Source organism: Tursiops truncatus, chromosome 2 (genome assembly GCF_011762595.2).
Source record: "Tursiops truncatus isolate mTurTru1 chromosome 2, mTurTru1.mat.Y, whole genome shotgun sequence".
NCBI lineage: Eukaryota > Metazoa > Chordata > Mammalia > Artiodactyla > Delphinidae > Tursiops > Tursiops truncatus.
Window position 1 is genome coordinate 28,443,545 of NC_047035.1, and position 17,408 is coordinate 28,460,952.

General features: G+C 38.8%; 1 protein-coding gene across 5 annotated transcripts in view; it reads right to left on the reverse strand.

Moving 5' to 3' along the window:
* The window catches only part of LIN52 (lin-52 DREAM MuvB core complex component), a 120,845-nt gene that overhangs the window by 4,031 nt on the left and 99,406 nt on the right, over positions 1-17,408 (reverse strand). Inside the window, exon 6 of one of the 5 annotated variants that reach the window (XM_073800260.1) lies at positions 5,729-6,770. The exons of 3 other annotated variants lie outside the window; for them this stretch is intronic. In XM_073800260.1, the coding sequence (XP_073656361.1) occupies positions 6,766-6,770 (5 nt within the window). In that variant the 3' untranslated portion in view covers positions 5,729-6,765. Of the gene's footprint in view, positions 1-5,728; positions 6,771-12,547; positions 12,919-17,408 lie in introns of those variants that run through there. One more of the 5 variants, XM_073800258.1, reaches the window with a different exon arrangement.

The window sequence follows — 17,408 nt, forward strand, 5'->3', positions numbered from 1 at the left end:
ATTTCCTAAGTGAATAAGTGAATGAATTGTGATAAGGGAGGCTAGCAATCTCGAAAATCCCATTCCTTGGAATCTTTTCCCTCAGCCTGATCTATAGGAATTGACTTATACTTTTGGCCAGAGTGGGTCGCATCATTTATTCCTACTTGGATAGGTTTTCTGCCTACTCTCCAGTGCTTATTAATGAATTTAAACACAGTATCAAATGATCCTGCAAAGTGGTTAGAAGCAGGTGCTCTGGAAATCAGACTTGAGTAATACAATACTCAGCTGGGTAGAACAGAGCCCTGTTCCAAAAATCCTGGGCCAGGAGCACTGTACTGATCTTACTAATTATTTCTGCCTACTGTCCTTCATGTCCCACAATTCTTTGCTCTTTTCTTCCCCAAATGGGAGAATGACCAATATTTGAAGACTTAAAATTTTACAAGACCCAATCTATTCGAGGGATCAAAAGGATTTAAAAGGAAAAAAAAAATGGATATTCCAAAGTCTCTCAGTGGCAAGCTCTCCTTGAATTTAACCAATCCTTTTTAACAACCCCCTTCCACTCAGTCATTCCTCCCCCTTCAACCTAATTAAGTACACAGAGCTGCAGCGAACCACCGTAAAAGTAGAAGTATTCCAAAAGACATCATCTTTTACGTGGGAGGGGTGAAAGTTTGCCTACGCGCTGTTCCTATATAGGAGATACACAAATTTGTGACACAGCTAGCTGCTCCCTAACAGAGGGCTGTGCCCTATATATCACATCCTAGGCACCAGCCCCTTTTTGTGCAGAGAAATTGCTGTGAGTCAGGGGCTGCTCTGGAGCACATGCCCTCCTGTTCACTTGTCATCAGAGATGTTAACATCTCTGATTAATTCATATACCCCTTATATTATTCCTCATCTCTTTATCCTTGGCTCTCCTGTTCTACTGCAATGTAAAGATTCTTACCGACCTGCTATAGTAATCACCACCCGCTAACTATACACCCCCCCAAACCTAGTGAAATTGTTTAGCGATGCCAACCGCGCTTTTAATTTGCAAGACATCAGACACAGAGGTAATTTATACCAACATCTGTTCGTTTTTGACTTCTGAAACAAACTCACACATGCTGCTACAAAATCCCATTAGGAGTAGGGAGACAGCCTTCTGCTACTATTCTGTATTCCTCTTCTACACAGACACACAGACACAGACACACACAAACACACACACACACACACACACACACCCCCCTTCCAGTAGGGTTTATAATGTAAATGTGTTTTACTAAAAAACTCCCACCAAGGATTTCAAATCTCTTTGGGAAAAAACCTTTAGAGAAATCTATGCTTGCTGACAGAGGACAGTAAGGTATTTCTATGTCCTTCTGCCTAGTTCCATCCCTTCTTTCCAACAGTTACCACTTGGTATAATTCTTGCACTAATGACCAGGGTAAGATTACATACTCTTCAGCTTGGCACTTCCAATTCCTGCCTTCTCTCCTGCTTCTCTTTTCCCACAATGTGTTAGAAGACGATCCTGGGGACCATAAAGTTGCGAGAGAAAGTTTTATCTGGAGTTAACACCATTTCTTAACTATTTTCTGGTTCTGGATTGATTCTCTAGGATTACAAGATTCAACAGGAAGGCAGCACTGCTACCACAGTCGAATCACTATGCTCAGAGGGATCGACTGGTCATCAGCCACCAGTGTATGCTCTGCAGAAGAGAAGCATGATCTCCACGTCAAGTCATGATTTACAGGCCCTCCTATGCTGGGCACAGACCATAAACTGAGAAAGCCATAGTCAAGACTCTCACCAAAGGGTGAACATGTGAACTGCTGCTGAGTGTGGGACATGGGACACATTTAAAGACAGCAAATGGATAAATGAGAATCAACTTCCAGGTTGATGCAGTTTCTATCACCCCTTCATAGTTTCCCTAGGGCTGTCAGGTTCACAGCAGCTGTAAATACCTGGGTATACTTTAGAGAGGTCAGGGCTGAAGGGAGGACTCCATTCTGCTTGCTGTGAAGGTGGTGTGTGCTTTAATGTAATCTCTTCTTTAGACTCTCCAATTCCGCCATCCTACATTTAGCCTTGCCTCTGGCTCCCTTTCCACAATGACTATCCCCAAACTGTCTTCTCTGCGGTAAATCTTCCGGTGGCTGGTTGAAAAAGATTCAGTGGTACAGACTGATTTCTCACCAGTGGGGGCATGAGGGATTACCAGAGGCACCCTGGTTAACGAGATTGGGTGCAGAATCTCTCACGAGACCAGCCCTCTATGCCAGGGCTTTGCACCTTTCGCCCATGACATATGGGTTTCATTATAGAAAGATTTTCCAGATTATAACTTTGAGGCAACTGCCTGATAAAATTCTGCTTGGCTTTCATATAGGGAACAATGTAAAGATTAAGTAACTTTTAATGAAATGGAAGAAACTCATAGCATTTGGTTTGCAGTTCCAATGCAAACCACTTTAAATATTTATATTGTGCCTCAATATAATTAAATCAATATAAATAAAAACATTAGCGAGGCGGATGGTTCTCTCATATCCTGAAAAGCAACAACAGGCTGTTTAGGAGACTCTGAGTGGCCAGGAAACAAAGGAGACAGCATAACGCTGTGAAAAGAGCAGGGCATGCATGTATTTATTTATTCATTCATTCATTCATTCATTTATTTATTTTGGCTGCGCTGTGCAGCTTGCAGGACCCTAGTTCCCTGACCAGGGATTGAACCCGGGCCCCCAGCAATGGAAGCGTGGAGTCCTAACCACTGTAACATCAAGGAATTCCCAAGAGCAGGGCTTTTAGCATTGGACAGGCTTGGATTCAAACCCCAGCTCCTACACTGAGCCTGAACCACTGCAGGCAAGTCACCCAAGTCATCTCTCTGTGTTTCAGTCACCTCGTCTGTTCAAGATGGGATTAATACAAGGGTCACACAGGCATTCTGTAAATGCTAGCTACTGTATGACTCTTTCTTTCATGTCAAACAAGAAGTTTATTTAAGCAACCAGATACTTGATGGGAAAATTATCTAGGATTCATTTCGTTTAGAGTAATTTATCCCTGCTTAAAGATAGATTGCCTTACACGTAACAGCTATGTACAAAAAAGTTACAAAACTGCCCTGGGTTTTACAGTGATAAAGTGAAAAACATTAAAATTCTCCAATGGAACAAGGTATGCAAGGATTTTTGTTTGTTTGATTTCTGTTAAACAGTGAGAGCAAAATAACTTACTTGAATATGAAAGACGAGGACTGAATGAGCACGCCACTAATGGAGAGAGGGGGGACTGTTACAGAACCAGAATTCTGCCCCAGTTGTTGTCAAGCAAAACATAACACTGGTCATTTAGCTTAAAAAAAAAAGCCAATATGCTTGTGTACACTAGTTACTTCAACTACAATAAAGACGTGAGGAAGGGGTATATGAAAGAATAGAGAAGTCCATACTGTAGTAGTCAGGATGTGGGAGAACCAAACTGCAGTCTTCTAACTGCGAAGGTCTTCTTGGTCTGTGGGAACTGAGATCTGGAGTAAAGAGCAAGTTCCCTTCATAGCAGACACCTCCTGTCTGCTGCTGGAACACACTGACGGCATCTTGACTACTATAGTACGGATTTCTCTGTTCTTCCATGTACCATTTCCCCACTCCTTTACTGTACTTAAAGTAACTGGTGATATACACGAGCATATTCCCTTTATTTTTTTTAAGCTAAATGACCAATGCTATGTTTTGATCGACAACAACTGGGGCAGAATGCTGGTTCCGTGACAGCGCCCCCTCCTCCATTAGTGGCATGCTCATTCAGCCCTTCTCTTTCATAATCCAGTAAGTTATTTTGCTCTCACAGTGTGTCTGTTTCATGAATTGGCTGCCTATTAAGCTGGAATCTGACCTACCTCAAATGACAAACCCTGTCATTCACAGTAAGCCTTCATTAGTTTACTAAGTGGCGTATGCTTAATCTTAATCTGTGCGCCACAGAACTGTCCAGCCCCGCCACCTTCAAATTAATATGATCATTGTTCTTAGCCTTGACTCCTTCCTTGGGTTTTCCATCGGTTATGGGAAACAACAGAGTCTCCGCAGCTGCCATTTCACAAAAGAGAAAAGGTACCAGGTCAGTACCGAATGCGCACACAAGCAGCACCAGGAGTGGCAAAAAGAGGATGAACTATTTATTTTTTAAAGGCTCTCAAATGTAAAACAAAGGGAAACGTGCCTGACTTGCATCTGTGTAACACGTATACTCTGGAGGTTCAAACCTGGGTGCTAGTTAGAGGCAGCGACCTTCCTTAACTACACCAGCAGCTTCTTCTAGCAAAAAGGAGCACATAAAACCCTAGTTAGTTCGGTTTAAATCAATGTGCTAAAAGGTTATCTATTTAACTAGATTTATAGAAGGGGTTTTGTAGAAATGATGCCATTTGTTATGATTACAGTTTTGACTTTTTTTTAACAATTATTTTTTAGTTGAAGGCGTTCTAATTCCGCTGAGGGACCTCCTAGTCATGAGTGTGTGCTATGCAGAAGAGAAGCATGAAGGGGATGGATGAATAGTTAAGTTAGTCACGTACAGAGCCTACCTACTATGTACTAGGTATTAGGGAAAATTCAAATAAATGAGAAGTGGCCTTTGAGATGGAGCTATCTAGCTGTTCACAGGTGCCTTGGTACATCAGAGGAGAACAAAGGAAACCAATGTGATTTACAGTGCTGATTTCTCTCTCACAGGAATGAGAAAGTTTTCCTGTCACTCCGGCATAGGGCCGGCGTACAGCAGGGCAGTTCCAGGCAGGCTCCCAGACTGAGATTCTTCACCATGCTCCAGTTCAGATCTCCACAAAAACCTATCACTAAGTGATCAATAATTCAAGTCAAGAACTAAGCACTTTATAATGCCTCTGATATGAGAGTGGCTGGGGCCACTGTCAAGAGCAGAAGGTGCTATGAACTGAGCATGGTGTTCCTGGATGAGAAGGAACTCTCTTGGGACCTCATTTGAATACTTGGTGGCCCTCAGAAAATGGTATAATTGTAATATGGTCTACTGACCATTCTCAGTCAACTCTTGTGGGAGAGTCCACTCAACGTAAGAGTTTATGGTAGAGGGGCTTCCCTGGTAGTGCAGTGATTGAGAAACCACCTGCCAATGTAGGGGACACAGGTTTGAGCCGTGGTCCAAGAAGATCCCACGTGCCGCAGAGCAACTAAGCCCATGCACCACAACTACTGAGCCTGCACTCTAGAGCCCGTGAGCCACAACTACTGAGCCCGTGCCACAACTACTGAGCCCATGTGCCACAACTACTGAAGCCCAAGCGCCTAGAGCCCGTGCACCGCAAGGAAGACCCAACGCAGCCAAAATAAATTTAAAAGAAAAGATTTTATGGTAGAAATCTCACTTTTCTCTAAAATATATAAAAGCAGCATTTGAAGGCAGACAGAACAGCCTTAGGCTTTTGCCCAAAATTCTTTGAGAATGAAATAATATCTAAGAAAAAAACAGTCTGGATGCTACATCCATGACCAAACTATCATTGACTATGAAAATCTTCATCCTAAGAATTCTCGGAAAATCCTTTTTGGGGCACACTTCCCAGATTCTCTTTCTATTCAGTGTCTTGTCTCTCTAACATGACTTTTTCTTCTGAAAGAGTGGGTGGCTAAGAACTATGTTCTCTCCCGTGAATTCAGGAAAAGAATTTTATATCAAACATTTTTTTTTCAATTCATAGTAAGGGCCACTTCCAGAGAATGTTTTATCCAAGAAGTAATATAAAAAAGAAAAGCCAGGACTCAATGTACAGTTAAATGCATTTGGACAGTTCCAATATGGAAAATAATTTTAATGGCTTTTCACAACGGGGGGAAAAAAAAAGAACAGAAACATCCAGCCAACAGATTTATTCTCAGAATATAAACCATCAAGCAGGAACATAAAATACGGGAAGTGTCACCCATGATGCCTGAAGGCTGAAAGAAGTAGAAGAATCTTAATTGTCAGGTATTTGAAAAATGCTGTATTCAGGTGAAAGCCTATGTTTCTCCATCAACTCTCCTTGCTCTGCCCTCTTTCAAGAGCAAAACAAGACTAGATTTCAAATATTCAACCCTTTTTATCATCCTTCTCCCTACTAAAAAACAAAACAAAACAATAACAACAAACCCCAAAGATTTGTGTTCAAGAAATGAGACCTAAAAACTTCTTATTTGTATTTTGTTTCCTCTTCAGAGGGCCTCACAGGCCTATTTCACTTGGTTCCACTTCCAAGGGTAAACTCAGTTGAACGAACAGCAATGAGATCAAAGCAATGGATTAATACACTCGGGGCAAACTTTTATTAAATACTCATAAATTTTTGCAGAACATTCACACTTCAGGGCCTTCACATAGTAATACATCGTGGTGAAACACTTATTGTGACCAAAGGCTAGTAGCTTCACACAGTCTTAATTTCCTCATTCATAAAGTGAGTACAGCAATAATAATCTATCATGTAAGGTTAAGAAAGAACTAGTCAAACTGATTTCATCAGGACACAAAATATTTTGCCCCAAGTTAGAGTAATTTATTCACAGGCAATATCCCACTCCCAGGAAAATCAGACCAAGATCACAGTATAGATGAATTTCAAAGGACTTGGATATTAAGAAAATCCTCCTGCTTGGAACATCCCCACCTCAAGGTGCTGGCAGCAGCAAACGTCTACAGAGGATGGAGGCCCCAGTCTTCTTGACCCACAGGGCAGGGAAAGAGTTACATCTTCACACTGCGAAGCCAATAAAAACCTCTCTTGATTATAATTTAGATAAGAACCACTGGATTGAATAATAATGTCTGAAACTCCCCTGGCTGTTTCACCTTGAGACGTCCATCACTGGGTTAAACATGATGCTAATTGCATTTGGATTGATTAATTTCTCTCACTCCTGTCTATTCGAATAACGCTTAACAAAATAATCATAGCACCCAGAGCCAAATCTTTTCCGTCAAAGGAATGAAGCCATCAGAACAGGCAGAGATGAAAGAAATGAAGATGACCCGTAATTACAGCTACGGTGATATCATTACCATATTATACGAAATGAGTGTGGGGGGAGGGGGAGGAGAGGGAGGAGGGGCTGAGATTATTTATTTTTTTTAATGAAACGCTACGATCTAAGAATACAGATTTGATATCAAGTGGAACACAGAGAAATATAGAACTTTAAAAAAATACAAATCTTGCTCATGAAATTGCAAAATCCGACAAACACTGAGGCCCAAGATACATCAAATGTCTTGGGCTGTGAGCAGGTATTATTCATGCCACTATTTTTTTACCACAATATCACTTTGCTTATGACTTACATAGAGATAGAAGATGCTGTCTTGATACCACAAGCACTCCTATAGTTACTGGAGAATTTTTCTTTAAGCCAGGGAATAAGATCATTTTATTGTAATTTTGTTAGAGGTGGCCTTGTTTGTAAAATTAGAATCTGACTTTTAACTGCAGGTAGTTCCAGTTTAAGATACCAAAGAAAATGTCTATGAATCTTCACGCATGGTTCATCTGACAGTAGTATGGACTTAACTCACCAGAAAGGAAGAATATATTTCCCTACTTTCTTGTTGTTTGATATGACCTTTTAATATATATGATATAGAAAAACTTATGATCGCATAGGATTTGAACTTTGGTCTGAATCTATCACTTATTAGATGGTGCTCTCTGGTAAATTCTGTAGCCTCTTTGTGCCTCAGTTCCTTCATCTGTAAAATAGGGGATTAGTACCTACCTGAGTGGGTTGTATGAGACTTAAGACAATACATTTAAGTCCTCAGTAAGTGCTGGCACAAGAAGAAATTTCCCCCTAAGATTAATTTTATGGCTATTTACAGAACCTTGAACGTATTTTTGTTTTTGTTTTGGTCAAAACAAAACCTTGTTTTGTTTTTACAGAACCTTGTATTTACAGAACCTTGAACGTGTTTTTGTTTTTGTTTTGGTCAGTCTGCAAGGCATGCAGGATCTTAGTTCCCTGACAAGGGACCTAACCCGCACCCCCTGCAGTGGAAGCACCTCGTCTTAACCACTGGCCCGCCAGGGAAGTCCCTTGAATGTTTTGGTTATTTCATTTAATGAAGTTATTTCAAATAGACACTGTAAAGTACCTTGAATATAGATTTTAACAAATATTTGTGAAATAAATAAATAGGATACTTAGAAGATGCATTATTCTAATAGGCTAGAAATATCTGGGGGATATTTTTGCTACGGTATTTTATTTTATTTTTAAAATTTTATTTATTTATTTTTTAACATCTTTATTGGAGTATAACTTTATAATGGTGTGTTAGTTTCTGCTTTATAACAAAGTGAATCAGCTATACATATACATATATCGCCATATCTCTTCCCTCTTGCCTCTCCCTCCCACCCTCCCTATCCCACCCCTCTAGGTGGTCACAAAGCACCAAGCTGATCTCCCTGTGCTATGCGGCTGCTTCCCACTAGCTATCGGTTTTACATTTGGTAGGGTATATATGTCCATGCTGCTCTCTCACTTTGTCCCAGCTTACCCTTCCCCCACCCGTGTCCTCAAGTCCATTCTCTAGTAGGTCTGCATCTTTATTCCTGTCCTGCCCCTAGGTTCTTGCTACGGTATTTTAAACAGAGAACCATCATTAAGTTGAAAACAATAAAAACAGATATTGAAATTGTTTTACTTAGCTTGGACAAGAAGACATGTTTTTCTATTTTGTTATATAACAAATACTCCCAAAGAAAACAAGCATATGTATTCTGAATTTGTAATCATTCAGTAGTAAATGTGAACAGTGCTTTAAAAGAAAAAAAACAAAACACTGTATTTCTGCCAGGTTAAAACAAGAGTCTAAACCATTTACTATGTTAACTCGGTATTCTCTGCTTTCTTTCTGGGTAAGAGAGGCAATGTATACAGTAAAAAGGATTTCTCTTATCTGGCTTTGGAATTAGATGGGTCTAGCTTTGATTCAAATCCCAGCCCCTCTCCCCCCCCATTTACAGGTGTTAAGACCTTAAGCAAATTATTTTTATGAGCATCAGTTTTCTCATTCATAAAATGTAATTATAAAATAGACTTTGCAGTCTTGTGAGATAAAATGAGGTATGAAAATCCTTTATATTGCCTGGCGTATAGTAGGAAAGTCTATAAATGGCAACGTTAATCATTTTTTTAATCTGTCAAATCTCAGTTCAAACATCACCTTTTCAAAGAGGCCTTCTGTGGCCACCCTATCCAAAGTGAGTCCTCTTGGTTACTTTCTTTCATATCAACACATTTACTTCCCTCACAGCACTTACCAAAATCTGAAATTAACTTTGTTTATTTCTCTTCATGCTCCTTGAAGTTCTACAGAGCCTCCTGCTCTATCCCCAGCAACTAGAACAATACCAGGCACATGGGAGGTGGTCAACTATATATCTATTGAAATAATTTATTCATATATGAGGAAAGAGGAAATCTGCTTCCTTTTCAATTCTTAATTCAATACTGTGCATAAGAAATTTTTGTCCTAGTAAAATTACCTATGTTTTTGACCCAGCAATTTTACTTCTAGGTAGCTACCCAAAGATACACCAGCAAAAATATTACATAGGGTATTCATATTCCTATTCATTTCAGCACTATCTGTAATAACTGAAGATTGGAAACAACTCAAATTTAGGGAAGGGACTCCATACTACAGAGTACTGTGCAACTGTATGAAGGAATGAAGAAGAGACTTATACATTGCTATGGAGCGATCTCCAGAACATACTGCTGAGCGGAAAAAAAGCAAGGCGCAGAACACTATGTATAATATATTACCTTATGTGGAAAATTAGGACATGGAGAAATACACAGGTATATTTACTTATATTTTCAAAAGAAATAATGGAAGGATGAAGTTTAGTATTTGTTTTTACTAATAAAGATGGTTACCTAGAAGAGGAAAAAGAGAGGGGGTAGGATAGAGGTGGAAGGTAGACACTTTGGATGCACCTTATTTTATATGTTTTACTTTGGGACACCATATAAATATTTTATACATTAAAAAATTCATTAAATAGAAAAATGGCAATCTCTAAAAGTGGAAATAAACTGAAAATAACTTGAATCTCTAAAATTTGGCAATAACCACACAGTACAAAAGTTTAAATAATTCTAAAAGACATATTCTGACTATATATCCCTACAAGTACATATCCTAAAGATATAAATGAGGCACAGAGAAATCTTAGTTAGTTCTTTTGATGCTAGTCTCATTGTGGGTTAAAACATAAATAATTATGTTAGTTATTAGAAATCAAGATTTCCAGAGTAAAAGACATACTGTTATAAAATCAAATACATTGTATATGAGAAAAGAATCTAAAAAAGAATGTATGTATGTATAACTGAATAACTCTGCCGTGCTCCTGAAACTAACATAACGTTATAAATCAACTAAACTCCAATAAAATTAAAATTAAAAAAAAACCCCAAATACATTAAGTTAAAACCCTTAAACATCTTTTTTTTTTTTTTTGCCGTACGCCGGCCTCTCACTGCTGCGGCCTCTCCCATTGCGGAGCACAGGCTCCGGACGCGCAGGCTCAGTGGCCATGGCTCACGGGCCCAGCCGCTCCACGGCATGTGGGATCCTCCCAGGCCGGGGCACGAACCCGCGTCCCCTGCATCCGCAGGCGGACTCTCAACCACTGCGCCACCAGGGAAGCACCCCCCGCTTAAACATCTTTAATTTAAACTGGGCATACTGGTAGGAACACAATTTCTTTTTCTCTTAAAAAACAAAACAACAACAACTCATTTACCAACCCTGTCCATGGAAAAAGCCCAGAAGCAATGACAGTCCAGTACCAATTAATACTCTTAGTACTTAGATTTCTACTAAAACGAAGATTTCTACTCCCAGGGTTCCTTGGAGAAATGGATAAGATTCTAAGTCTGAAGTAAATGAACAAGGAATATCTTGACACGCTGAAAGGAAGGAAGTTACCAAAGATTACTAGGGTCATGTCAAATGACACAGAAGTCAGCATAAAGGAGTGTCCACTAACTAAAGATGGGACAGTTTTGAGTGTCAAAAACAATAATGATTATAGTGCTTAGAAATACATTAAATAGTATTTTAATGTATTATATTTAATATAATATTAATATATTATATTAAATTATAATACACTAGTATACTGTATTATATTTAATATATTATATTTTACTATAATATTTCTTAAAAGCCCTCAGTCACTTCAACTCATTTCATGTTCTGAAAATTGGTAAGTAAAAGCGGGGGAAAATCAAGCATTTTTTCTGCCTTTCCTCTTTGGACCACATTTCAGGGAAACCAAATAGTTGCTGATTTATTAGAATAGTAATCATCATCATTATTATTATTATGGAAAGAATGAGACTGATACCACCTAAACCCACTGATCTTCACTGAAACTAGAACAAATGAAGGTCCTGTGTTTCATATGCAACAATAGCAAGTACACTTATGAAGCATTCTTGCCAAAAAGACTGACTCCGAACCCACTTTATTCTCTAACTCTACTAGATTACAGGAAATTTGGGGGAAAAGAGGACCATGTGGAACGCTACCACCATGAGAAAAATCATCCAAATTTAAAATGTGGGAGGTCCTCCTGGACAAACAACCCAGTTTCTTTAGCAATTAAATAGCATGGGGCGGGGGGGGATAACCTAGAAGAAGAAGAGTGTGCTTATAGAGAAGATTAAGTGACTGAAGACTGATGTCAATCAAATGCAATGTGTAGAACTTGTCCAGATGTTGTCTCATACAAACCAACTGTGAAAAACACAATTTTTAACCAAACTGGACATGGACTATAAGACGTTACTAAGGAATTATTATTTTATGTTGTTTGGTGTAATAATTGTGTGTGTTTTTTAAAGGCCTTCTTAGTTAGAGATACATACTAAATTATTTATGAATGACATGGTACTAGGATTTGCTTTAAAATACTCCAGCCAACAACACAACCACAACAAAAAGTGTGATATAAGGGGGCAGAGATACAACAAAAATGGCAGAAAGTTGACAATTATTGAAGCTGGGGATGGGTACGTGGAGTTCATTATAGCATTCTTTCTAGTTAGTATATGCTTGGAAAATCTCCATAGTAAACAGAAAACTTCACCAAATGCTTCTCTGGAAATACAGCTTTTTCTCATTATCACTACATATCATAATACAATGAAGAGTAGGCCAGGGAACAGAGATGGGGATAATTAATTCTGCAGAGGACTTGGAAATGGATGGACAGGAAAAGCTGTAGAAAGGGGGTGACTTTTCATGTCATGAATGTTTATTTCCATTGTTAAATTCTTTGGATGAGGAACAAATTACACATGACCAAACAATCAAAAGCAGATTACATATTTTTTAAACTCTACCAAATCTAACTCAGGTTAAGCCTAATAATAATAAGCTGCTGCCTTCCAACCTTTATTTAAGAAATCATACAGACAAATCTAAGAGCACAATTTTCAATTTATTCATAAAATAGCTATGAGGGAAGCTCTCTGGTTCAACATTTTGCTTCTAAAAAATTCTTTGGGAGGTGGAGAGAATGAGTCTTTGGTCACTCATTTATTTATTTATATAAATTTATTTATTTATTTATTCTTGGCTGCATTGGGTCTTCGTTGCTGCGCGCAGGCTTTCTCTAGTTGCAGCGAGCGGGGGCTGCTCTTTGTTGCGGTGCGTGGGCTTCTCATTGCGGTGGCTTCTCTTGTTGCAGAGCATGGGCTCTAGGTGCGTGGGCTTCAGTAGTTGTGGCTCGTGAGCTCTAGAGCACAGGCTCAGTAGTTGTGGCGCACGGGCTTAGTTGTTCCACAGCATGTGGGATCTTCCTGGACCAGGGCTCAAACCTATGTCCCCTGCATTGGCAGGCAGATTCTTAACCACTGTGCCACCAGGGAAATCCAAGTTACACATTTATTGAATCTTCTCATAAAAAGCTTTAGGGTTGCTACAGCAGAAATTAACACATTGTAAATCAACTATACTTCAATAAAATTTAAAAAAAGAAAGCTTTAGGGTTGGTAGCAAGCCTAACTTTCAGGCTGAGGCCAGTCCAATAGCTAAAAGGAATAGCCTAATCTAAACAAAGTTACAAAAGGAATAGCTTAATCTAAACGTTCACTAGTCCTGTTAACTTTCAGCTAGTTTTTCCTCATACTATCAACAACTGTGAATATAAATGACCTCAATAATCCTACTTCACTTTGATCACTCTTTTACTTCACAGATGACGATTTATCCAATTTTAACACAAATTACTTGTTCTACCCGATAATTTGATTTTTAATTGTTGGCATTGTGGTTTCACATATGTATGGTTCATGTTTTCAACTTGACCAGACAATAAGTTCATCAATGGTAGACACTTTTAAAGATATTTTCCCTAACAGACTTGGAAAAAATACCCAATATATAGTATTTATCCAGTAAAGCTTAATTTAAAAATCCTCTTTTTCCTCTAAAATAATGTAGTAGTACAAATGTACAACAATTACTGTCTTCACTTGATTATGAATTTCTTTTAAAACCACATCACATCAAGGTAAGAACTTGATCGTATGACGTGTCTACTTAGGAAGTCATATTGAGATAGGCTGGGACCTGGGACCTTTTACCGGAGTGCTTTCACCTGGACTAACATCTCTTTGAGTGACAGAATACAAAGAAACTATAAGGGACTAAAAACAACTGCACACGTGCACAGTTGGGGCAATTATGATCAACAGGATTCAAAAAGGCCACAAACCAACTGCCATTTCTGAGGTGCTGAGAGCAAAAGCAGGGCACTGTGCAGGATCCCTGTACATGGCACCACTAAAGGGGTGGGCAGATCACCTAAGCTACACCTCCTGCCCAACCCATGGACCCACCCCTGTTGTTACCCCTTTTAAGGACCCAAGCAGCTCCTCTCAGAGAGAGAGCAAGAGTACCTGTCTCTTGTTTTCACTCCCTTGTACTGCAGCACGAGCCCCAATAAAGCCTTGACTGGAATTCTCATCTGGCCTCTTATCAATTTCTATTGAATAAAGAGTCCAAGGGCCCAGGTCCATAACAATATGGTAGTGGTTATTTACCTTGTGAGTAGAAATTACAGCTAGTTAACCTTTTTTTCAAAATATCCAGTTTTGATGTTTCTGAAAAATCTTATTTACAACATATGTGAATTATTAACATAAAAGAATTAGAACACAAAAATATCCACAGCCAGAAAATTATATTATACTGTGTATAATAGTCTGCTTCACTGAAACTCGAGTTTAACCTATACATAGTTAACATAATAATAGGCATGTACTGAATGAAAAAAACACTCTTTCATTGATAGTACAGGTCATAATTTAGGATCTTAAAAACAACTTATGTGTGATCAATACGGCAAAGTATAATAGAAGGGGAAATATGGTTAGATACTATATAAACATTTACTATAATGCTTAATAATTAAAGTTAAAATATCTTTTTCATTAATTTTATTTGCATTCAAACCAAAAAAGAAGCGAAAGTGAAAAGAAGCATTTTATAGATGCTAGACCACTGGCCTCAAAATCAAAGGTCAGAGTTCTAAACTAGTTTCATCAGCTAGTCAACAAGTTCTAACTGCTCGCCCATTACATACTCTTATGCTTGCAGATAATGAGACACCAAGAGAGATCAACCAATCTTCCTTAGAAAAACCCTCCCCTCCTTTGGGCACTAAAGTTTGCTCATCAACAGCTTAATTGTGCTCTGTGTAGATACTTGTAGAGAGCTTTGCAATTATGGAGTACTTTTTTCCCCCAAGACCTTAAAAAGAAAGTTAGGTGGGGAAATCAGGAACAGATCCTATTTCAGTATAGTAGAGGTTTTCAGGTAGGTTAGTTAGCATTTATTACCTGTATCAGTGGTTCTCAAGGCATGGTCCCTAGACCAACCACATTAGCATCACTTTGGGAACATGTTAGACATACACATTGTCAGGTCTCCATCTCAAATCTACTGAATCAGAAACTCTAGAGGCAGTTCTAATTCATTACTACAAGAATTACTAATAAAATTTTAATTTTATTAAAATTATGATCATAAAGCATATTTCTTACCATAAAGTTAAAAGTAGAAGAGAGGGGCTTCCCTGGTGGCGCAGTGGTTAAGAACCTGCCTGCCAATGCAGGGGACACGGGTTTGAGCCCTGGTCTGGGAAGATCCCACATGCCGTGGAGCAACTAAGCCTGTGCGCCACAACTACTGAGCCTGCGCTCTAGAGCCCACAAGCCACAACTACTGAGCCCGTGTGCCACAACTACTGAAGCCCGTGCACCTAGAGCCCATGCTCCACAACAAGAGAAGCCACTGCAATGAGAAGCCCACACACTGCAATGAAGAGTAACCCCCGCTCGCCGCAACTAGAGAAAGCCTGAGCACAGCAACAAAAAATAATTAATTAATTAATTAATTAAAAATCATATTAAAAGTAGGAGAGACTATCTCTGCTCTATGAGCAACAAAGGGAGAAATTAAAATTCAGCCAAGGATTAAAATTTTTACCAAAACTTCAGCTCTATCTCTAGTGCCATGCATTATGCTTAATGTTAAGGTTATAATAACCTTCCTTGAGAATCTGTCAGAAGACAGACTGGAAAATAAATAATTATCAAGTCATGTCATCCAAGCTATAAGAGGAGTATATAACACATTATGAAGACAGACACGGGGATAATTAATTCCGCAGAAGGTTTGGGTTGGATGGACAGGAAAAGCTTTAGAAAAGGAGTGATATTTGAACTGACCCCTTAGGAATATACTGTCTAGGAACACCCCTGCAAGCTAAGGACCGCTCCTTTTGAAATGCTTTCCGCTAGGCCACTGGTGTAAAATGCAAGTGAACATTATGAAATAGATCTTAAAGTAAGCTTTAAGTACCCTCTTAATTCCCAGCATCATTTGGGATTTCTTGTGGATACCAAAGTAGTATAAGAAATGGCCCTGCTTTAAGAAGTTAAATCACAAATAACAAATTTGATCTATCCAAAATTTGGCAGAAACTAAACCAATTATAACTATTCACCATATTTGGTTAAGCAAAAAGCTGTGACAGTCAACAACCAAACAACAGTTAAGTCAAGTGACTTGCTCCTAAGTCGTTTCTTTTTGTAGATTGACGTTTTTGCAAGATTTTTTAAAAAATGGAGACAGCTACCATGCTTTTATTTTAAACGCTTTATTTAAATGCTTTTATTCTTATTCAGAAGAAATAATTTATAAAGTCCAGGGTGGAGAATAATATCCTAATGAGTTAAAAATCCTGTGCTTGTAAGATCAACCTGAAATAATTCCATCTAAAAACCACATTTTATTTTATTTTAGTTTATAAATTTATTTATTTATTTTTGGCTGCATTGGGTCTTCGTTGCTGCACGCGGGCTTTCTCTAGTTGCAGCGAGTGGGGGTACTCTTCGTTGCGGTGCACGGGCTTCTCGCTACAGCGGCTTCTCTTGTTGTGGAGCACGGGCTCTAGGCACACGGGCTTCAGTAGTTGTGGCTCTTGGGCTCTAGAGTGCAGGCTCAGTAGTTGTGGCGCAAGGGTTTAGTTGCTCCGCGGCATGTGGGACCAGGGCTCGAACCCGTGTCCCCTGCATTGGCAGGCGGATTCTTAACCACTGCGCCACCAGGGAAGTCCCTAAAAACCACATTTTAAATCATTTTTTTCCTCTCTATTCATGTTGATTCTAATAAACTAGCATTCCTGTAACCAAACATACCTAACACTCATTTTTTTGGTAGGTAGAGAGACTATAAAGGCTAGTTTTCATAATTTGCTAAAAAGTTTATTTTAAAGACTATTTATTAAGTCCCTGGTACTCTCTAGTTCTGATTTGATTTAGGGGTACTATTTCTAATAAATCCAGAGTTGAGTCAAAGGCCAGAAGACAATGTGAATAAAACACTTAAATAGTCCTACCATTAATCACATTCTTTGAACTGCTTTCTTAATGATTACCCAAGTGCAGCTTGAGTTACTGGGTACATTCACTTCATCTGTATAATCAGTGATGTGTCTTTGAGGCTAAATGTCAATACAGAAATGAATTTCTATGTGCCAGAAACATTCTATTCTTTCAAAGTTTCACTCTATGCAAAAACAAAACAAGAATATATGACCGAGATTAAAAATAACAACAAAACAGAGGGTATGACCTATTGTTGTCATTTAGCCATGACAGTCAGCCAACTGTAACTGGATTCACAATAAGCCATTCTTCTCCATTCTAGCTCAAGATATGAAATATCAAACTCTAGAGACCTTTAAATGGAATCCAGTACTGACAGTGATGAAAGCAAAAAGGTTTATGTTTTTGCTTACCCAGTCAGT